Genomic DNA, 24,354 nt, shown 5'->3' on the forward strand with positions numbered 1-24,354 from the left:
CTCCTGTCCCAGTTGTCCAGCAGAGCCTGTTGTAAGGGGCGAAGATGGAGTTGAGCGAAGGGGACCGCTTCTATTGAGGCTACCATTTTGCCTAGGATCTTCATGGCGAACCGAATGGGTCGCGGGCGAGAATGGCAGAGCATCCGAGCTCCACGCTGAAGCTCTTGGGCCTTGGAAGCAAGACCAAACCCCTTGAGGTGTCCAGGATCATTCCCAGGAAGGAAATCCGTCGGGAAGGAACGGGAGAGGACTTGTCCGAGTTGATCAACCAGCCCAGGCGCGAAAGAGAATCCAAGGTAATGCGGACGCTTGCCTCGCAGGCCTGATAAGACGGAACTTTTATGAGGAGGTCGTCTAAGTAAGGCAACACGACCACTCCTCGACAGTGAAGAATGGAAATGACGGCCGCCATGACTTTTGTGAATACCCTGGGCGCCGTGGCAAGACCGAAGGGTAAGGCCGTGAATTGCAAATGGTCCTCTAGGATCGCAAAACGGAGGAACCTTTGATGTGGCGGGAATATCGGAATATGAAGATAGGCATCTTTGATGTCTATTGATGCCAGGTATTCCCCTCTCTCCATTGAGATGACCGACCGAAGCGATTCCATCCTGAAGTGTCGTACTTTTACGCACTTGTTCAGGAGCTTCAGATCCAAAATGGTGCGCACCTTCCCGTCCTTTTTTGGCACGACGAAGAGGTTTGAGTAGAAGCCTCTGAACCTCTCGTGTTCCGGAACCGGAACAATGACCCCGCTTTGGCGGAGGGAATGAATGGCGCAATGAAGGGCGCGTGACTGAGCACCCGAACTCGGGAGACGAGAGGGAAAAAACCGTGCTGGACAGGAGGCAGAGAATTTATTTTGTAGCCAGACGACACCAGATCCCTGACCCATTCGTCGTGGACGACGGAGAGCCAGGCTTGCTGAAAAAGAAGCAGACGTCCGCCTACTTTGGAGGTGTCGACTGGAAGAGTTTCCAAGTCATTGCGAAGGGAATCTGGCAGGCCTGGTCCCTCTGGTTCTGGGCTGCCTGGGCTTTCCTCACCAGGACTGGTTCGGCCTGAAAGAGGGACGAACGTCTCTGTCTGAGCGAGCGGATCGGTCCAATCTGGAAGAGGCGGCAGAATTGGACCAGGATGGACTGCCACGAAAGGGCCGAAAGCGAAAATATTGCTGGCGCTGAAAGGCAGCTTTGGGTCTATGTTGGGGAAGGAACTTGCTCTTTCCGCCTGTAGCGTCGGAAATAAGCTGGTCTAGCTTTTCTCCAAAAAGAAGCCCGCTATGAAAAGGGAGGGAGATCAGAGACTTTTTAGAAGAGGAATCTGCGCGCCACTCTCTGAGACAGATAGTTCTTCTGATGGTGATGGCGTTAGAAGCCGCCATTGCTGCACAGTCCGCTGCATCGAGGGATGCGTACATCACGTAATCACCAGCCATGGCAATCTGTTTGGCAAGGTCCGCCACCTCGGACGGGAGATCCTGTCCCTGAACAGATTTTGCTAGGGCATCTGCCCAGGAAACCATTGCCTTGGCAACCCAAGCCGCGGCGAAGGAGGGAGATAGGGAAGAACCTGAGGCTTCGTACACTGAGCGAGCTAGGGAGTCTAGCTTGCGTTCTGTGGGATTCTTAATTGAAGCGCCATCCGGAATGGATAAGAGAGTTTTGGAAGCTAGGCGCGAAACCGGAGGATCTACTATTGGGGATTCCGTCCAGTCTTTAACGAGATCTGCGGAAAAGGGATACTTCGACTCCAGGGTCTTTTTGCCCGTGAAACGCTTATCCGGACGCTCCCTGTGTCGTCTGACTATATCCAGGAAGTCTGGGTGAGAGGCGAACGTCTTATGGGAACGTTTGGTTCTGGTAAAGGAGACTGAATGGTCCGGAGCAGAATTAGGGTCATCGTCCACTTTAAGTGCGTGATTGACTGCCTTAATGAGGGAGTCAACTGTGGATCTAAACTCCGGAGCATCCGGGTCTAAGGATGCGTCAGACTCATATTCAGAGTCGTGAACGCTACGAGCCCCTAAAGATGGTGAGCGAGAGGTGGAGCTGCCCGAGGCTGACTGGCGTGGTGAGTGCTCAGGAGAGGTAGTGCGGATCTGTTTTCTGGATGACCGTGCCTCTTTAGGAGAGAGCGGCCCCTGCTGGCCGACGATTCCCCTGTTACGGAGGGATCTCTTAACCCATGAAAAGGATTGCCCCGCTCCCCAGGGGGGTTCTGAATGGATTTGATAGCATTGGCTAAAAAATCCATGGACTGTGACAGTGAAGCGACCCACGCAGGGGGACTAGATAAACTGGGGTCGGTGGCGGGCTCCTGGGCACTTGGGGCATAGCAGGCTGAGCAGAGGAGAGAACTTTGAGGCCAAGGAAGTGGAGCCTGGCAGGTGGTACACGCAGAAAAAAAACGTAGAATGCACCTTTGAGGACTTTTTAGTCTTTGACTGGGACATGATGTACCCTAATGTAAGATAGACCTCAGGGTCTATAAACTATAGAAGCGAGGGCGGCGCTGCAGGGGAGAACCTGACGTGGTCTCCTTACCCGTGGTCCTGTGGCCCGCAGAGAGAGGGAGAGAGCCGGCGGTGGTGCTGCAGGGATGACAGCCGGCGTTCAGAGCGCTGCACGCAGAGGAAGCTGCGGATGGGAGAGCTGGAGCTGCGGCGTGCAAAGAAGGAACCAAGATGGCCGCCGGGAGTTGAGGAGAGGAAATCTCGCAGAGAGCGAGAAGCGCCAGGACCGGGGGGCGGCGCCACAGGATGACGTGAAAAATGGGGGTGGAGCCTATCGGGATGCGGCTTGTGCTAGGTCGAAGCCGGGGGCTAAATTTGCGGCTTTGGCCCAGCGTGCAGCCGCAGAGAGCCGGCGCCTAGGAGAGAATTAAATTCAGTGTGCCTCCTACGGACACTAAGCTTGAACTGCGTCTCTGGAAGCCAGCATGAGGGTGTATACTGCAGGGGAGGAGCTAACCTTTTTTTGTCTCAGCTTAGTGTCAGCCTCCTAGTGACAGCAGCATAACACCCATGGTCCTGTGTCCCCCAATGTGGCGAAGGAGAAACAGATTTTACGGTAAGCAACTAAAAATCCTGTTTTCTCTATCGCCTCATTGGGGGACACAGGAACCATGGGACGTCCCAAAGCAGTCCCTGGGGGAGGGAACAGCAGAAATACTCCATTCAGGTCGGAGAACTCACCACTGCCGCCTGCAAGATCCTTCCGCCTAGGCTGGCAACTGCCGAAGCGTAGGTATGGAGCTTATAACATTTGGCAAATGAGTGAATGGAACACCAGGTTACCTCGCAAAGTTGTAGGGCGGATGCCCCATGGTGTACCGCCCAGGAGGCGCCCACTGCCCGGGGCAGAGTGAGTCAATCCCAGGAGGAGTCACTCTGTTCTTGACCTGGTAAGCCTCCAGAATAGCAGGTTTGATCCAGAGAACAATCATAACCTTGGAGGCTGGAAGACAAATAGATCCTCACTGCCCTGACCAGGTCTGGCCTGTTCAGCGAACGCTCCAGAGAATAAGTCGGAGCAGAACAAAAGGTGGGAAGGACCATCTTATTGAGGTAAAAAGGAGGACACCACCCTGGGAAGAAAAGGCGACGAAGGCCGTAAAACTACCTTATCTTGGTGAAGAACCAAGAAACGGGGCGACAGGAGAGAGCCACCAACTCCGAGACGCGCCTATTGGAGGTGATGGCCACCAGAAACGCCAGCTTGCAGGATAGAAAAGACAGTGAGGCCTCATGGGAAGGTTCAAGGGGGAACCCCACTGAGCCTCCAGAACAAGATTGAGGTCCCAGGGATCCACGAGAGTCCGGTACAAGAGAGCTGCATGCACCACTCCTTGAAGAAAAGTTCTGACCTGAGAACGGGACGGATATATATCCTTGTACCGTGATAGCCAGTAGATAGACAAATATTTGGAATTGAATAGTCTATACCTGATGAAGAGGCCTGAGAAGTCTCGAAGGTTTGCAATTTGCTACCATCTTTTCAGTTAGCAATTAAGAGGTATCAACCACCGAGGTCTCTCAGATCTAAATATCTGACCTGAGAACAGGAAGCTAAGGACTTCTGAAAAGGGACTTCAGAATGAGAATGGAAAGCGTTGCTACCTGACCTTTTAGAGAACTAAGGGCAAGGCCAGCATCAAGTCCCGCCTTGAGAAAAGGCCAAATGGAAGGTTTCAACAGCCAAGATGTTAAATTGAGCAACCGAGAACTCTGGTGGCAGATCGGTCCTTGGGACAGAAGATCTGGCCTGTCTGGGGCCTCCAGTGGAAGTCCGCGAGGAGATTGACGATCTCAGTGAACCAGAATCTTCTGGGCAAATCTGGTGCGATCAGAATGACCGGCACCCCCTCCGCAATGATCTTCAACAGCCTGGGAAGAAGGGAAGGGGAGGAAACAGATAGGGAAATACAAATTGCGACCCAGGAATGGCCAAAGCACCAGTCTCCACTACATGAGAATCGCGGACCTGGAAACAAACGGTGAAACCTTTCTAAGCAGTTGGGATGCCAAGAGATCCGCATCCGGAGATCCCCATCAAAGGCAAATTTGAAGGAAAACCTCCTGATGCAGGGACCACTCTCCTGCCGAAAGGCCCTCGTGGCAGAGAAAAACACTGCGGCCTAGTTGTCCACGCCAGGAATATGCACTGCGGATAGTGCTGGGACCGTCGCGTCTGCCCAGAAGAGGATCTTGGATACCTCCGTCATTTCCAAGAGACTGATTCCCTCCCTGGTGATTGACATATGCCACAGCCGTGGCATTAGACGTCTGGATTCTGACTGGCAGACCTCTGAGAACCCTTTTCCAGTGACTCAGGGACAGAAGAATGGCCCCTATCTCAAGGATGTTGATCGGCAGAGGAGAATCTTGCTCCGACCAACGCCCCCTTTCACTGACGGATGGCGGGAAACCGCGCCCCAGCCGGGAAGGCTGTTGACAGTCGTCACCACCTGCCATGGGTGAGAAGGAAGGACCGGACCTGGGGAATGAGAGGGGATGACAGCCACCAGCTGAGAGACCATTAGAATCGGATGGAAGGCCCTTAGCACGAGGTATGCCAAGGAAGATCTGCCAGGTCTGGGCCTGGTGGACCTACCATAGGAGTTGCGGGAATGCCAGGAAGGGGTAGGATTGAAGGAAGCCTTTTCTCTAGCCAGGCGAGACCGCGGTCTGTGCTAGCCAGAGGAATCTTCCGACGCCATGAAACAGCAAAAGGACAAAAAGGGAGCTGAACTGCCATATCAGGGGAGGCCGGCGAGGCTTGGAGGGAACTCATGCCTCCCGTGGCGTCCTTAATAATTTGTACCAGCATGTAGTCAAAGACAGGCCCCCTGGAAAGGGAGGCTGGTAAGGGACTTCTTTGAAGACAAGTCCACCTGCCATATCTTGAGCCAAATATTCCGCCAGATGGTCACCATATTGCTGGACGCCTGAGCTGTGCAAGACGCGTATCTAGGGAGATATTTCCCTGCATAGGAAATCTGGTCCGTCAGGTCGGCCAGCTCCTCCAGAAGAGCTCCAGCCGGGGTGCCCTTACAAGGCTGTTTGGTCCATCTAGCTGTGGTCCTTGAGACCCAGGTAGAGGCAATGGCCGAGGCACAAAGCAGAAGCAGCCACTTCAAAGGCTGATTTTTCCAGCGATTCTCCAATTGTATCCTTGGAATCCATGAGGACAGTCTGGGGACTGACGAGACCGCTGCCGAGGAATCTGTCCAGTTAGCGATGAGCTCAGGAGAGAAGGGATATAGGATGTCGAGACGCTTCCCTGTCTGAAAGCATCTGGTATGGTTCACCTTTCCCCTGGCAAGTACCACAACAAATTCAGTGTGTGGGGCAAAGACCTTGGAAGTTGGTTTTGACCGTCTAAACGAAACCGCCTATTCTGTGGGTTCCGTAGAGGTATCCATGATGCCTAAGGTCTGGTTGACTGCAACAATAAGGCTTTGTACCCTATCACTCATGCTAGAGGCCTGTAGTGAAACCAATTCAAAAACCTGACCTGCACATCCAAACATAGACTGAGTGTGAACAGGTGCTGAACCCAGAGTCGCCAACTCGTATATAGTTAAGTAAAAAGGGCAGCACACTGCAGCGCCAAAACATGCAAACTTGAAAACACGAAATTTGAACTGCATTACTGCACTAGAAATATGAAAAATGAGAGCTTTTAGCGCATAAAAATGGCCATATTTATGTGTACCTCGTAGCCACTTTACGGCATCTCTCTTATACGAGGTCCTACGCTTGACCTACCTCACTGAGAATAAACGTCTCCATCTGAATGGGTACATGTGAAACCTCTTCTTGGACTCAAATTCTCACTCTCTGTGGAGGGGTATTAGACCTACTATAATTAAAACACCTGTGGCTAGGAGGCGGGAGTGCACGATCAGAAGGCTAGAGAATACATTTCAAAAACCTGACCTGCACATCCAAACATAGACTGAGTGTGAACAGGTGCTGAACCCAGAGTCGCCAACTCGTATATAGTTAAGTAAAAAGGGCAGCACACTTTGAGTCCAAGAAGAGGTTTCACATGTACCCATTCAGATGGAGACGTTTATTCTCAGTGAGGTAGGTCAAGCGTAGGACCTCGTATAAGAGAGATGCCGTAAAGTGGCTACGAGGTACACATAAATATGGCCATTTTTATGCGCTAAAAGCTCTCATTTTTCATATTTCTAGTGCAGTAATGCAGTTCAAATTTCGTGTTTTCAAGTTTGCATGTTTTGGCGCTGCAGTGTGCTGCCCTTTTTACTTAACTGTAGTGAAACCAAGTCTGAATCTTCCTCTGAAAACATGACCGAGGACGCCCGTCTGATCTCACCGTGCCAGACCGGAGGGCGAGATAGAGCGGGAAAAGGACTTACAATTTCACTGTCTGGATCTCTTGTGGCCTGTGTTGAAAAGGCCGGACGGAGAATCCTGTGACCCACTGGCAACTGCGGGGGGCTGGGAGGGACAATCTGTCAAGCACGGACACCAGGGTTGTGACATCCTGGTGAGGTCCGCCACAGACAGAAGGAAAGCCCACCCAGGGATAGGGGCCTCGATCTCACCCGGGGTAGGAACTCCTGGACGGTGGGTTCATGATGAGCAGACCCATTAACTGATGCCAGAACATTAGGGGACAGAAGAGCCGAGTAGAGTGTTGGGCTGCAGAGCAGCTACTCACAGTACGTGCAGTTGTCCTGTATTCAGCTCCAGACTGTAGGGCTGCTGTGCCAGGAAGATGAGGCTCCACAGGTAAAAGGTACAATCTGGATACACCAATAGGAAAAATGGCAGTCACAAGAGGGTGTCCAGGTCCAGGAGTGAAAAAGCACACACTGCAGGGACACATGCTGAAAAGCTTGCTGAGACAGGAAAAAGGGGGTGGAGCTAAGTCACCGGACCAGGGGCGGAGCCAAGTGACGGGGCGGAGCTAAGTCCCAGCAGGAAGGAGCTAAGATAGGTGGGAAAAAAAGCCCACCTGAAAAGCAGGAAGAGGGGCGGAGCCAGCCCTGCAGCTAGGCCCGAGTGAAGCCGGGACCTAAATTAGAGCTGGTGACCGCTGGAGGATGGGGGAGCGGCGCAGAGGATTGAAAAACGCTGCAAAACAATGCCTGCAGCCCCAAATACCCCCAAAATTAAAGGCAAAAAGACCCCTGATGCCCCACTCTGCAGCTAGGCCTGGAAGAGGCCGGGACCTAGATTACATCAGATGACCACCGGAGCACGGGGGAAGTGTTGAGGAGAGCCCTAAAACTGTTGCAAAGGTAACCTGAATTATGGGGCCCACTATTAAAATAAAGGATTTTTTTTTCTTTCTTCTGTGATCTTATCTCTGTACCTGGGGGGGAGATAGAGAGAGTACCTCCCCATCCAAGATCGGATGTCCGATAATCCAGCATAGTGGGACCTCCGCGTCTCCTCGAACCGACAGGCACTGGTGAGCGAGTGGGTGGGAGACGGAGGCAGACCCGGGTCCGAATCACCTGAACACGCTTCTGTGTTAGGGGCTGGGGTCCTGCCGACTAGACGTATGAGGATACGGGGTGGCAGTACACGCTGTACTCAGTCTCTTTGTGGGAGTACAGGTGTGACTGTTCACACTGTATCCCTCCGTGGTACCTGAAAAGGAACGACGCACACTGAGGTAGATATGGGGTCTAATGAAAGACCCATGTCCACCTCCTACTGACACTAAGCTAAACTGAATATCCTACTTCCTGTCGGTAGGGTGTATACTGCAGAAGAGGAGCTAACTTTTTTATTCGCATAGTGTCAGCCTCCTAGTGGCAGCAGCATACACCCCATGGTTCCTGTGTCCCCCAATGAGGCGATAGAGAAATAACATTACTCACATGTCTACTTTACATCAGCACAATTTTGGAAACATTTTTTTTTTTGCTAGGAAGTTATAAGGGTTAAAATTTGACCAGCAATTTCTCATTTTTACAACGAAATTTACAAAACCATTTTTTAGGGACCACCTCACATTTGAAGTCAGTTTGAGGGGTCTATATGGCTGAAAATACCCAAAACTGACACCATTCTAAAAACTGCACCCCTCAAGGTACTCAAAACCACATTCAAGAAGTTTATTAACCCTTCAGGTGCTTCTCAGCAGCAGAAGCAACATGGAAGGAAAAAAAAAAAATCAACATTTAACTTTTTAGTCACAAAAACGATATTTAGCAACTTTTTTTTATTTTCCCAAGGGTAAAAAGAGAAACTGGACACCAAAAGTTATTGTGCAATTTGTCCTGAGTACGCCGATACCCCATATGTGGGGGGAACCACTGTTTGGGCGCACGACAGGGCTCGGAAGGGAAGGAGCGCCATTTGACTTTTTCAATGAAAAATTGTCTCGTCTCTTTAGCGGACACCATGTCGCGTTTGGAGAGCCCCTGTGTGCCTAAACATTGGAGCTCCCCCACAAGTGACCCCATTTTGGAAACTAGACCCCCCAAGGAGCTTATCTAGATGCATAGTGAGCACGTTGAACCCCCAGGTGCTTCACAAATTGATCCGTAAAAATGAAAAAGTACTTTTTTTTTTAGCCTTTTTTTTTCATTTTCACATGGGCAACAGGATAAAATGGATCCTAAAATGTGTTGGGCAATTTTTCCTGAGTACACTGATACCTCACATGTGGGGGTAAACCACTGTTTGGACACACGGCAGGGCTCGGAAGGGAACGAGCGCCATTTGACTTTTTGAATGAAAAATTAGCTCCAATCGTTAGTGGACACCATGTCGCGTTTGGAGAGCCTAAACATTGGAGCTCCCCCACATGTGACCCCATTTTGGAAACTAGAGCTCGCATGGAACTAATCTAGATGTGTGGTGACCACTTTAAACCCCCAAGTGCTTCACAGAAGTTTATAACGCAGAGCCGTGAAAATAAAAAATTTGTTGTCCAGTTTGTCCTGAGTACACTGATACCCCAAATGTGTGGGGGGGGAACCACTGTTTGGGCAGACGTCGGGACTTGGAAGGGAAGTAGTGACGTTTGGAATGCACACTGATTGAATGGTCTGTGGGCATCATGTTACGTTTGCAGAGCCCCTGATGTGCCTAAACAGTAGAAACCCCCCACAAGTGACCCCATTTTAGAAACTAGACCCCCAAGGAACTTATCTAGATGTGTGGTGAGCACTTTGAACCCCCAAGTGCTTCACAGAAGTTTACAACGCAGAGCTGTGAAAATAAAAAAATCATTTTTCTTTCCTCAAAAATGATGTTTTAGCAAGCATTTTTTTAATTTTCACAAGGGTATCAGGAGAAATTGGACCCCAATATTTGTTGCCCAGTTTGTCTTGAGTACGCTGATACCCCATATGTGGGGGTAAACCACTGTTTGGGTGCTCGTCGGGGCTCGGAAGGGAGGGAGCACCATTTGAATTTTTGAATGCAAGATTGTCTGGAATCAATGGAGGCGCCATGTTGCGTTTGGAGACCCCTGATGTGCCTAAACAGTGGAAACCCCTCAATTCTAACTCGAACACTAACCCCAACACACCCCTAACCCTAATCCCAACTCTAGCCATAACCCTAATCCCAACACTAACCCAAACGCACCCCTAACCCTAATCCCAACACACCCCTAACCATAACCCTGTTGTGAATTCTGCTCTTGGGCTCCCTCCGGTGGTTATGAGTGGTAGTGCTGCGGTAGTTGGATCACAGCATTTATCAGGTGTATCTATTTTTTGCAATTTGGGCTGGGCTATATAGCCTTGCTTGATCCTTTAGTCAGTGCCAGTTGTCCATTGTTTATGGAGGATTCACATCCCTTCTGGTCTCTCCTGTTCGCTGTGCTTTTCTTCAAAGATAAGTCCTGGCTTTGTTTTTGCTGTCCACCTGCTGTGGACCTTATAGTTCTGTGCATTTTTCATGTTTTGTCTTGTCCAGCTTTGTTGTAAAGGATTTTTTGCAGCCTAGCTGTGTCTCTGGAGATGCAGATATACCCTCCATGTCTTTAGTCAGATGTGGTGTTTTGTATTTTCTGTGGTGGATATTTTCTAGTGTTTTTATACTGACCGCATAGTACTCTGTTCTATCCATTCTTTTTAGCTAGTATGGCCTCCTATGCTAAATCCTGATTTTATGTTTGCGTACGTTATTTCTCTCTCCTCTCACAGTCAATATTTGTGGGGGGCTCTCTATCCTTTGGGGATTTTCTCTGAGGCAAGATAGGTTTCCTGTTTCTGTCTTTAGGGGTAGTTAATTCTTAGGCTGTGTCGAGGGGTCTAGGGAGCGTTAGGTACCCCCCACGGCTGCTTCTAGTTGCGCTGCTAGTTCAGGGTTTGCGGTCAGTACAGGTGCCACCTTCTCCAGAGTGCGTCTCATGCTGCTCCAAGGCCACCAGATCATAACACCTAACCACAAGCCTAATCTTAACCCTATTTCCAACCCTAGCCCTAATTCCAACCCTTACCCTAAGGCTATGTGCCCACATTGCGGATTCGTGTGAGATTTTTCCGCAGCATTTTTGAAAAATCCGCAGGTAAAAAGGCACTGCGTTTTACCTGCGGATTTACCGCAGATTTCCAGTGTTTTTTGTGCAGATTTCAGCTGCAGATTCCTATTGAGGAACAGGTGTAAAACGCTGCGGAATCCACACAAAGAATTGACATGCTGCGGAAAATACAACACAGCTTTTACGCGCGGTATTTTCCGCACCATGGGCACAGCGGATTTAGATTTCCATAGGTTTACATGGTACTGTAAACCTGATGGAAAACTGCTACGAATCCGCAGCGGCCAATCCGCTGCGGATCCGCAGCCAAATCCGCACTGTGTGCACATAGCCTAATTCTAACCCTAATTCTAGTCCTAGCCCTAGTGAAAAAAAATATATATTTTCTTTATTTTATTATTGTCCCCACCTATGAGGGTGATAAAAGGGGGGGGGGGATGGGGTTCATTTACTATTTTTTTTATTTTGATCACTGTGATCAAAATGTACCTGGAACGAATCGGCCGGCCGGACGATTTGGCGGGCGCACTGCGCATGCGCCCGCCATTTTGGAAGATGGCGGCGCCCATGGAGAAGACAGACGGACACCGGGAGGCTCGGTAAGTATGAGGGGGTGGGATCGGAGCACAGCGGGAGCGGACAGGAGGATGGGGGAGCGGACAGGAGGATGGAGGGGAGATCGGTGGCGTGGGAAGATTGCGGTCTCCAGCCATGGCTGATGCTATTGCAGCATCGGCCATGGCTGGAATGTAATATTTCACCAATTTTCATTGGCGAAATATTACTATCGCTCTGATTGAAAGTGAAACGTCACTTTCAACAGCCAATCAGAGCGATCATAGCCCGGGGGGTGATGTTGAAATTACAGTTAACCCTTTCACCCGATCTGCAGGAGCGTGATCCGACCATGACGCATATGCTGCGTCACAGTTTGGATTGGCAGAGGTTTTCATGACGCATATGCTGCGTCAAAGGTTGGGAAGGGGTTAATATTAAGGCCTCTTTCACACGTCTTTTTCCTCCCGTCGAAATCCGTCGAGTTTTGAAAAAAACAGGATCCTGCAAATTTTTCTGCAATATCCTGTTTTTCCCATAGACTTGTATTTGCGACAGATTGTGATGGATGGCCATTCCTTTCATCCGTCGTGCACTGGATCCATTGGAAAATAGCGGTCCGTTGTGCAGAGAAAACGTTCAGAACGTTTTTCTGCACATTGGAAAATCGCTCAGCGACGGGTCCTGCGCTGTCTGTCGTTGGCTATAATGGAAGCCTATAGGCGCAGTATCCGTCGCTGACCATCAAACACAGGAATCCAGCGATGTACTCCGGAAGGATTTTTTTATACCTGAAAATGCAGGCAGGAACTCATTCGACGCATCCGTCATAACACTGGATGCGGTGCACACGTTTTCCACTATTTTCACAACATCCGTCGATACGTCACTTCACTGCATTATGACGCACCCTGAGTGACGGAAGTGTGAAAGAAGCCTAAAGAAACACACACACACACACACTCAGTCACCAGCCTATGTAGCAGTATTAACCTACATATGCTGTAAAAAAAAACAGCAACTGTGAGGCTATGTCCCCACGGTCAGTAATTAATTGGCAGCGCTTTGAACGCAGCACATGTCCGCTGCGTCCAAAGCGCTGCCGGTTTTTGAACGCAGGTGATTCCGCATATATTCATTGAACTGTGCGAAATCACCGTGACCCAATACATTGGACGTGTGATATTTATCTTGCCGAGAAGGAGCGTCTCCACAAGATAGACAAGCTGCGGTCTGGAAAGACACACCACATGTCCTTCTCCGCTGGTAATCCGCGGGTGTCGGTGCACGCATAGTGGAGATGGGATTTCTTGAATTCCCATCCACTAAGATGTAACATCTGGACGCTGTGGGTTGGATGAGCAGCATTTGCTGACTGTTGGGAACATACCCTCAGAAATCTGCGTGAAATGAAAGTTTTTTTTTTTCAAATTGCGTGGGCTCCCACATAATTTTCATAACCAGGAGAGGGAAAGAAGACGGCTGATGTTAATATTCTGCGAAGGAGCCAAGGGTTCCCATGCTATTAATATCAGCTCACAGCTGTTTGCTTATCCTTTACTGGCTAGTTTACAGGGGAACACCATAAAAAAAAAACTTGACAAACAAACAAAGGTTAAGAAGACAGCTGCGGGCGGATAATAGACTGGGAACGGGACATGCATATTGGCACCCCCCAGGCTAAAATCATCAGCTCTCAGCCACTCCCAGAAATGGCACATCTTACAGATGCGCCAATACTGGCACTTAGCCTCGCTCTTCCCACTTGTCCTCTAGCGGTGGCAAGTGGGGTTCATATTTGTGGGGTTGATGTCACCTTTGAATTGTCAGGTGACATTAAGCCCACAGGTTAGTAATGGAGAGGCGTCTATAAGACACCTATCCATTACTAATCATATAGTTATATGGTAAATAAAGACACAGCCAGAATAACGTCTTTTTTTAAAAAATAATCACACACACACTCCTTTATTAAATTTATTAAATCTAAATTTACCATATTTACTGAACGTCTAATCCCCGATGCCTTCATCTCCTGCAAACAATCAAAAAAAAAAAAAAATAAACCAATATTTACTATCCTGTCCAATGTAGTCCATTTAATACAGAGTGTCCCACAGCAATCTCACGCGTAGAACAGTTACATCGGGAGATGTGACCGCTCTAACCGGTCATACACGGACAGGAGGTGATCGCTCCGGCTGTGTATCACTATGCTGCCGTGAAAGTCCATCAGCTCCGGTGCTCTCACTTACAGCACTACCGCTGTGTGAGAACTTTCCCACCCAGTGGTGCCATAAGTGAACTCTCACGGCGACAGCGATTACCTCCTGTCAGTGTATCGCGGGGGGCAGAGTGAGATGGTGTTGCTCATGCAGAGGAATAATGACTGGATTAATGATGTTATTCAAGTAGTAGGAGCTTGTCAATTCACAAAGTGTAGGGCAGTTCTGTATTGACTAGACACACCTGCCCAGTCCACACTCTACCACCACCAAAGGTTTTTCAGGATCATCCTGAAATTTTGCCTGAAAGCCAAATATTCCCGACTTTTTTTGAGTAGTGTATTTCTCAATTTTGAGCATACGGTAGATGTTTGATCAAAACTGAGTAATTGGGTAAATTGAGAACCTCTAAATATATGCTTATTAAGCACGTGTAGTTTCATACTCACCAGTAACAGTATTCTGCTCCCCTCCAACACTACTTTACTGCAGTTGTGATTTGCCAAATCACACAGTGTTTTCTGTGTGAAGCTGAGGTCACTTTTTAAAATTTTCTCAATGCAAGTCTATTGGGGTTCAGAACGAGACTCTTGTAGACGTGTATTGACAAAAGTGACTTCCAGAACACAGCAATCCAGCATCTGACAAAAGTTGTTACATGGTGCAGGAGTGGGGCTGAAAACGTATGAAGATGCCAGATGATGATGAACATTATGAATATGTAACTACATGCATTACACTTGCATGCGTGATCCCTAGCAAAGTGATCCAGAAAAAAAACCAGGATGGGTGTCATTTCAAAGCTCAGTGGAGTAGATCAATTAAAGTGCATGTAAACAAGTGTGTCATCATGCCTGTGATCACCTGCTCGTTCTTTGGGTGATTAGATCACTTATGCTGGTAGCAGGGCTGTGGAGTAAGCCAAACCTCCGACTCCTCAATTTCCCTGACTTCGACTCCACAGCACTGCCTCACTACTGAGCATTTACATAAAGTGCAGCACAGATTCATCTCCACTAAAAGCCAAGATCATTAACAGACATTTATAGGACATTTCAATTACAGCACATCCTGCATTGTACTACTGTACCCATCGTATTATATATTTTAGGAGTCGGACTGTTTTATACAGAGTCTGACAATATGGACACTGACTGACTCCACAGCCCTGGCTGGTATGGGAGGAAAAAAAAAAAATCACTATTAATAGGCAGTTGGTAACCACGGGATATTCTACTGACAAGATGTTGCATGGGGATCATATTAATGGGCATTTTGTTCCCATCAGTATTCATCGTCCTAGTAAATAAGCCAGTTAACATGTCTCTCTAAATGGATCATTAGGTCACAAAATGGAATAAAAACACTTTGAATAACAGTTTTCTGTAAGAAAATGAAACGTGGATTGGACGGGCCATTGCAGATAACCTTCCACATTATACGTAATTTTGAGATACAATATCTACTTTAGATGGACCTCCAGGGTAGGATGACCTATAATGTGCTAAATTCACAACAAAATATCAAACGGTTGCATTCACTATATTTTATTAGTGATATAGTTTTTTTTTTACAATATATTCCCAGTATATTGAGATCATATGTATAACTTTTTACATGAGAAATTTATAATATAGTATATTTCTTTACAACCAAATAAAAATCTCTCAAACCCTTAAAAAAGAAAAAAAAAACATAATAAAATTGGTTTGTAAAACAAGAGAATTTCAGAAACAAATCTCAAATACAGTGTGTATTTGTGTCTACATATTAAACTGTATATCTTAGGCACATTTTGTTAGCATACCATTAAGCGAGCAATGTCTTCGTAAATGGTGCTAGCCACATCAGAACAATTGATGTTTTCTTAAGCATTGTTGAACAGTCCTCTTATTTTGCAATATGTTCTGTGAGCCACAGTGTGAATGACTCGAAATAATGAAATATAAGGGGAGGACAGAAGATACATTACTACTACCTGGGAAGTGCAAATCATGCTCCTCTGCTACAGACAGGACGCCATGCACTGGCCACTTCTGGTACAATCCAGCAATACCAACTACAGAGCCCATTTGTAGTCTCCAAGATGCAAAACAGATTTATCTTAGTAAAATATTTCTAAGCAAATTAAATGTACAGTTTATAGACAAATCAGGAAGAAAACAGTAGAAATGTGGTTCAATAAAAGCGTGTTGCAGTACAGGCAAAAAAAATAATATGGTGTTATGCACCGATAAACACAATTATAGGTTAAAAAAAACAGCAAATAATCACCTACCTATTGATTATGTATGGATTTAAGTGCCTACATCATGTAAACTGAGTATACGTTAAGACTAGGCAATAGAACACAATATAAAGCTAAGCCTGAGAACAAGCCATAGTGCCATTGTGGGTATAACTAACAATGTTTCCAGGGGCATTGGTGGTGGTGGGAAACGTCAAAATCTGGTATACTCACCTACAATCACCCGCTAGGACCAGATCAGGACTCTCCGGTGGTCTGTGCTAACACCGGAAGTGATCATGACACCGTTCTTCTGACACAGGATTCTTTGGCTGCAGTGCCAGATAACTAAGACTGCGTGCTATCGGATAGTTCTCAGATAATGCACCATTTAGGTCACCCGCCTCGAGTAGCCAGAAGAATGGTGACATCGCCTTCCGATGCAGACAACTAGAATGGCCTGTGCTAGTTCCATCGGGAAGAAAGCATAGGAATTCATGCAAGGCTGATATATCTTTGCCCCATTCGTCTTATTTTTACTTTTAAATTTAAGCCATATATCCCAGACATCTCTGATATTTTAGGTTTCCATTGTTTAAATTTATAGGAAAAGCACCTGTTTTGTGGACAATGTGAAAGTAAGTCTGCACTGCTAGAAAATGGTCATGCATTGAATATTCCTTACTACATAAACTGTATGTTAAGCTGATAAAATTACGTATGGGATAGGAGAATGAAGAACGCTTGAAAAACCTACTAGCTAACAAGCATATATAAAACGCCCTTTTTCACAGGGGGATGGACGATCCTCTTTGCCTTCTGTTATCAAGTTATATTATTGACATGGCACAAGGAAGCTTAAACTATCTAAAATTCTATGGAATCCTTTCCATACTTCCGTTATCTTGAACTGCTCTGGGTCACCTGAAACCCAGTGGTTAAAACTTTAGATCACCAGAAATATATAAAGAAAAATAAATAAGATGCCGTGTAATGAGAAATTCAAGTATTTATTTTCGAGTGACACTAAGTGCCGCTTTTCTGAACATGAGAACGTGAGATAGTGGCGAATGACACCATAACGATCATTAGTGGAGCCTGCATTCAGCAGCGATGCATGCTCACTAACAGACCAAAGTACTGAAGACTACAAACAGATCTTCCCCAAAGTATCGCAATTCTCTGTGTGAATTATGCCATTGCTTTTAATAAGCGATCTGCTGCCGGCAATGTAGTGAGTACCATATTCCCCTTGTTACATTAAAGTAGAATTAACAGTATTCTAGGTATTGGCATGCAGCAGTTCCTATAGACATAACGTTCTGTAGAAAACACAGAAAATGTTCATTATCCCTTTTTTAAAACAGCAAAACAAGGCAGACCTGTATTATCTGAAATCATTCATTGAAAATCTTAATCACTTGCCATTAAATTAACATGAACCAGGTACAAAAGAAGTCCGATGAACAGAATATAAGAGTGGACACAGAGATAGGGATAATTAGGAAAACTAGTGCAAAATATAATGTGGCCCAAAGAAACCCATCAGATATCTGCTTTCCTATGAGAAGTTATTATAGACAATCCGGCCGATTCTCTCTGCTTTTAACTTGATTTCCAATGGTTTCATACCAATGGCCATTATCTTTCTATATAATCATCATGTTTTCCCATATTGCGCAGAAAAAAAAAATAAAATCCTATAGCATTTAAGACCTAGTGCTGCACATAGTGGTGCTGAAAGAATCATTGTGTATTAAGTGCAAATGTTAATAGTTAGGTGCATGTATTGATGTACTGTGTCCAGTACGCATTTCCTATGTGGTGATCTTCATAAGTATCGAGTGGTGATTTCACAGGGTACCCTGCCGTATTCTCATTCCGTCCATACACTGGTTGATTTGTTTGGGTAGTTGATCGCAAAGCTTATAGCAGCAATGTTTTTCAGTGCCTGCAAATACAAATAATTAAAAGACCATTACAGGGATTCGTTTTCTTAATATTGAGGAAAGTATGGTGGCACAGTTTAGTTCAATTTCATTTTTCTCCTATGATGCAGTATACCGTTTTTAGTTTTAAATCTTTCTTATATAATTTAATTAAAGGAGTTTTTAGTACTGATTTAAACACTACTAGTCCCTTGTCAGTCCCAAAATAGTACGTTATCCCTTACTGATCGCTGGGGGTCAGAGCACTGGAATCCTCAGCGATCCCAGTTTTGAACAGAGCAGAGGAAAGAATCCACGCAGATAATACAAGGCGAGTTTTAGATTTACATACAGATAGCCGCTCTACCTTTTTCTTTGGCTAAAGGGTGAAAACAGATTGGGAGCCAAATGTCCAGCTATACAGAAACGTGCAGTTTTTATTTTCTGCTTTGCATGACACTGTGTTACATAGCAAGTGTTTAGCTTTTGCTGGGGGTCTCACACATGCCTTGCCCTGACCTGACACAGAAGGAGCAGCACGATTATGAAGACAAGACCATGGAGCAAAGAGAATAGATTACTGTTGACTAACACTAATACGGTGGGGACACCTGAAAAAGGGGCATTTAAGTTCATGCCACGTGTGGTCACCTAGCGCTGGCTCCACAAAAGTAGACGCCATATTAAAACAATGTCAACTAATCTGGATTAATTTTTAAGCCAATTACAGAGAAATATTAAGTAGTGAAGGGAGTTTCAGAATGTTCTGCCATTCAAACAAAACGTGTGTAGCCTCCGAGCGATCAATACATAGAAAAACGCCAACAGACATACCTGTTCGGTGTAATAGGTGATTTGATCATCTGTGGTTAAACTAATTAGATAATCCTGTAAGCAACCGAAGTCCTGCAGTGACAAAACAAATTGTTATTATATAGCTACCAAAAACTTTATGTACATTAAAGATATGTGGAAACATAAAATAATTCCTGCCTTGTAATCGGAAACCTCTACTCATCCTACATTGTATGGAGATCCAAGGCAGTTATACCCGTCAGCATGTTCTACCAAGTTACCCGCAATCTACAATCAATAGCTGAAAAACTAATTCACTAGTGACAACCATTGTGCCTGGTATCATCATTAAAGCGGAATCCTGCAATGAATGGCATTGTTTAAACAAATGGGAAAAGTGTTCTCAGTACCAGAGTTTTGGATGGTTGGGTCCGAACTCCGAGTATTTAGCGAAAATGACATTTGGAAGGATCATCTAGAACAGAGGTGTCAAACTGAATTCCTCGAGGGCCGCAAACAGGTCGTGTTTTCAGGATTTCCTTGTATTGCACAGGTGATAATTTAATCACCTGCACAGAATGATTCCAGCACCTTGTGCAATACAAGGAAATCCTGAAAACATGACCTGTTTGCGGCCCTCGAGGAATGCAGTTTGACACCTCTGATCTAGAAGAGCTCCCAGGGAAACAGCATTGTTGACAACACTAGCGATGCTTTTTGGATGAAAGTGGCCAACAACACTTCTCCCAAATGCCAATTAGCGTCAGGAGACAAGTACAGTTTACCCTCAATATTGGTATGCTATAGATTGTTTTGTTTGAAGTAACTCCGTCTTATTATGTAAACTTGTTTTAAGAGTAACCAAAATTTAAATATTTCACAAATCAATAGTACACATTAAAAAAAAGGAAACACTGTAATGGGAGGAGATACAGGCAAAAAACAGGCACGCTGGTGAAAATTCTCCTGAAATGACAGTTACAGTTCTCCATAGAATTTTATGAGCACTAACTGTCATCTCCTATGTCAGTAATGGGAAACTATATATTCCCGGATGACAGATTTTACCTGTGGATTGAGACATTTAACAATAAACCATCAGTCCAGGAGTAGAAAGAAGCAGATTTGTCTTATCAGATATATTACAAAGCTTCTCATTTTCACGTGTACTACTGATTTTTGGGAAAACAAATAAATAGAAAGACGGTTACGCTAAGCTGCATTTAGTCACCATGTACAGAAACTACGACTTCTTTAGAATATACTTACATTTGCACAATTCTCTGCAAGGAAGAAAAGTTCAGTGAGTGCTCTGTGCAGGGGAAGAAGAACTCCAGAGCTAGTGCCATATTGACCAGCTACATTTTCCATAGATGTGAAAACTGTCCATAATGGCTTCAACAGTCTCAGGTCACAATCTCTACAAAAGCGCAGCACAGAGGAAGTTAATCATTTGCATAAAGTACAGAAGCCCCATCAGGGCAGATCCTAGTTGGCTTTAGTCCTCAATTCCCCCAGGTTATAAGCTACTGACACACAGAAGTAAAAGTGGTGGTAAATAAGAAAGATAATCCTAGAACATAATGTGTAAATAATATAAAAGTGGAATTGATGCTTTTAAAGAAACTGAAATTATGTATTAGTCTTCTCACCTGACATTACTAAGCTGCAACATCTTTAGTAATAAATGGATTGCCTTTAATCTCTGGTGGCCAGTCTGCCGGCATGCCACATCTACCTGCCATTGCCATACACTGGACAGAGGGATATGAGGGATAACTCTTTGGTCAGACAACATTTGTTTTAAAATTTCAAATCCTAAAAGACAAAATGCAAACCTGTATTAGCCCAGGACATACACGACACATGGTGTCTGGCTGTATAAAGGACTCCGGCACGTGCAATGCAGTTTAAATGGTAAGAAAATATGCTCTGACAGTCACTTTTTATGTAGTCACTGTACACGTATGCCTTATACTTACCTGGTCTTCATTCCCCTAAGGGTTCAAGACCCTTGTTACGATATACTTACCTGGTCTTCATCCACTTAAGAGTTAAAGATCCTTGGTACCATTTCAAGAGTGCGACATTTATTACATGTATATTAAATCATATATTTAATATACCAATTGAGGTCATTAATATATGTGAACACTATTGATGTTTGCTTGTCTGTACTTGGTTTCTCATGTATGCTAACAATATATTGTACACTTTAAAGGGAACCTGTCACCCCGTTTTTTGAGATTGAGCTATAAATACTGTTAAATAGGGCCTGCCGTTTTCGCCTGTCAATCAGGCTGGTCTGGTCTGGTGGGCGTGTTCACAGCGCTCTTTTCTTCCCCAGCTTTCCGTTGGTGGCGTAGTGGTGTGCGCATGTCCAGAGTTCCGACAAACTCGGCTTTGGGAAAATGGCCGCCGCGATCTCTAATGCGCACGCGCGGCATCCCGCGGCCATTTTCCTGAAGCCCCGTGCAGCAGAGCACTCCATCTGCGCACGCGCGGCCCCAGGAAGATGGCCGCCCCCACCGATGCAAGGGATTACAGCGCAGATCGCGCGCTGTGTCTTCACGTGGGCGCAGGGAAGTCGGAACTCTGGACATGCGCACACCACTACGCCACCAACGGAAAGCTGGGGAAGAAAAGAGCGCTGTGAACACGCCCACCTGACCAGACCAGCCTGATTGACAGGCGAAAACGGCGACTTTGGTAATGTATTTCTCAGCATACATGGGGAATCAGGGTACACTACATACACTATAGTAACGCACAGCGCAGGCCCTATTTAACAGTATTTATAGCTCAATCTCAAAAAACGGGGTGACAGGTTCCCTTTAATACTTGGGAGTGCTACTGACCATCTTAACAAGTTGCGTCCCTCCACTTCTCAGTTTTCTCTGTGTGTCATATACTATATTTTTGGATTACAAGATGCACTTTTTTAGCAAGAACAAATGTTTGCTAAGTAAGTGTGTGTCTCACAGCCTGGATGCAGCTTCTCATGATTGAAGAGAACACTGGCACTGCATCCTTCCTGATCACCGAGAGAACTATCCAGCAGCGCAGCTCTCGCTCCAACCCAATACTGATCTGTCTGATCAGTGCAGCAGAGGAAGCTACCACAACCTGCAAATCACTAAGGCTATGTGAACACAGTGCATTTCTGATGCGTTTTCACTGCATTTTTTCTATGCGGAAATAGGCCAAAAACGATATGGAAACCTTATGCAAGCTTATTCAACGACAATCCTGTGTACATGATCAGTAATTTTCCTCAAGTAATTGCAGTGCGTTTTTTTCTGCAGCATGTCAATTCTTTTTGCGTTTCTGCACCCACTGACTTCAACTGAGAGTCATATCCGCAGCAAAAAAGCAGGTGTAAAAATGTTTGCGGATTTGCTGAGTTTTAGTTTTGCGCTTTTCTACAGTCTTGGAGCTATGGAGCTTCCCATGCTGTCATCTGTCTGACAGCGTGGGAAACACCGGCGCGGTGGTTCTCATCAGTGGTAACGCTACCGCCAGTAAGGCCGCCAGTCAGAGTGCTGCGGGGTCATGCTGTCATCGTGAACAGCAGCTGTGACTGTTACCCGTGGTAACGCTACCGCCGGTATTGTTGGTCACGGCACTGTGGGGTAACACTGTCAGATGTCAGTGTGCCCCCGCAGCTGTGACAGTGACCTGCAGGCATGGACCGATGAGACTATCGCTCCCATCGGGGATGGCTGCTGGCACTGATAACAATGACAGCAGGTGCCGCTAATGAGAGAGTCATCTGCCGGCGCCTGTGCTTACAGTTTAAAAAAAAAAAAAAAAGTAAAATTACATACATATTCAAAGAAAAATAAAAAAACATCATACTCACCTAACACCAAATCCCTGATGCCCTCTTCTCCTAGAAAAAATGTAAAATAATAAACCACCATATACACATCTGTCCCCCATAGTCCATGTAATGCCGAGCGTCTCACGGCGATCTCGTGTGTAGAACAGTCACATCCGGCCGCCAGCGATACACTGACAGGAGGTAATCGCTCCCACACTGTATCAATGAGCTGCAGTGAGAGTTCACCAGAGTTCATCAGCTCTGATGCGCTCACTGAGGCTATGTGCACATGTTGCGGATTTGGCTGCGGATCCGCAGCGGATTGGCCGCTGTGGATTCGCAGCCGTTTTCCATGCGGTTTACAGTACCATGTAAACCTATGGAAAACCAAATCCGCAGTGCACATGCTGCGGAAACTACTGAGCGGAAACGCTGCGTTGTATTTTCCACAGCATGTCAATTCTTTGTGCGGATTCCACAGCGGTTTACACCTACTCCTCCGCAGGTGTAAAACCGCAGGTGCAATCCACACAAAAACCGCAGGAAATCCGTGGGTAAAACGCAGTGTGTTTTACCTGCGGATTTTGCAAAAACGGTCGGAAAAATCCACACGAATCCGCAACGTGTGCACACAACTTTTACACGCAGCAGTGGTGCCGTAAGGGAGATCACTGGAGGTGATCAGCTGATGAACTCCGGTGAACTCGCACGGCAGCTCAGTGATGCACTGCAGGAGCGATTACTTCCCGTCAGTGTATCGCCGGCTGTCTTTGAGTGCAGTTACTGATATGACTGCTTTCAAAGTGATCAGGATTGTTGTGGGACATTATGAATTATCTTTTCGATGGACAGGTGAGGAATATTGTGGTTTACCATTTTATTTTTGTTGCAGGAGACGTTGGCTTTGGCGTTCAGTGAGTATGGTTTAATTGAGATTATTAAAGGAGTCTGTGTCAATAATTCAAATAAAGGACTTTATTCTGGGTGTGTTTTTTATACAATACTAGATCGTGGCCCGATTCGAACGCATCGGGTATTCTAGAATATGCATGTCCACATAGTATATTGCCCAGCCACGTAGAATATTGCCCAGCCACGTAGTATATTGCCCAGCCACGTAGTATATTGCCCAGTGACGTAGCATACAGCCCAGAGCCACGTAGTATATTGCACAGCGACGTAGTATACAGCACAGAGCCACGTAGTATATTGCCCAGCCACGTAGTATATTGGCCAGTCACGTAGTATATTGCCAAGCCACATAGTATATTGCCCAGCCACGCATGTCACAGGATAAAAAATAAACATATACCCACCTTCGGAGGGCCCCTTGTAGTTCGGTCACATGACCGTGACGTCATGGCAGGTCATTCTCGCGCAGGACCTGTGATGACGTCGCGGTCACATGACCGTGACGTCATGGCAGGTTCTTCTCGTGCGGGCCTGTGACGACGTCGCGGTCACATGACCGTGACGTCACGGCAGGTCCTTCTCCCATACCATTCTTGGTACCGGAACCTGCTGGAGGTCACCGGAGCGTCGCGAAATGTGAGTATATAATGATTTATTATTTTTTAAAATTATTTTTAACATTAGATGTTTTTACTATTGACGCTGCATAGGCAGCTTCAATAGCAAAAACTTGGTCACACAGGGTGAATAGCGGCAGTAACGGAGTGAGTTACCCGCGGCATAACGCGGTCCGTTACCGCTGGCATTAATCCTGTGTGAGCGGTGACTGCGGGGAGTATGGAGCGGGCGTCGACTGCAGGGGAGTAGGGAGGGACTAATCGGACTCTGGCCGTCACTGATGGGT

The 24,354-nt window shown here is 46.3% G+C and overlaps 1 protein-coding gene across 1 annotated transcript in view; it reads right to left on the reverse strand.

Annotated features, from left to right (window-relative positions):
• Nucleotides 1-15,296: 15,296 nt before the first annotated feature.
• Nucleotides 15,297-24,354, reverse strand: part of LOC138658809 (zinc finger ZZ-type and EF-hand domain-containing protein 1-like) — a 280,359-nt gene continuing 271,301 nt past the window's right edge. The window contains exons 52-55 of the mRNA XM_069745866.1: nucleotides 20,368-20,533; nucleotides 19,985-20,135; nucleotides 18,755-18,826; nucleotides 15,297-17,943 (exon numbers count right to left, since the gene is read on the reverse strand). Coding sequence (XP_069601967.1) covers nucleotides 17,869-17,943; nucleotides 18,755-18,826; nucleotides 19,985-20,135; nucleotides 20,368-20,533 — 464 coding nt within the window. The 3' untranslated portion in view covers nucleotides 15,297-17,868. The remainder of the gene's footprint in view (nucleotides 17,944-18,754; nucleotides 18,827-19,984; nucleotides 20,136-20,367; nucleotides 20,534-24,354) is intronic.

This window comes from Ranitomeya imitator, chromosome 1 (assembly GCF_032444005.1).
Source record: "Ranitomeya imitator isolate aRanImi1 chromosome 1, aRanImi1.pri, whole genome shotgun sequence".
In the NCBI taxonomy this organism is placed as follows: Eukaryota; Metazoa; Chordata; class Amphibia; order Anura; family Dendrobatidae; genus Ranitomeya; species Ranitomeya imitator.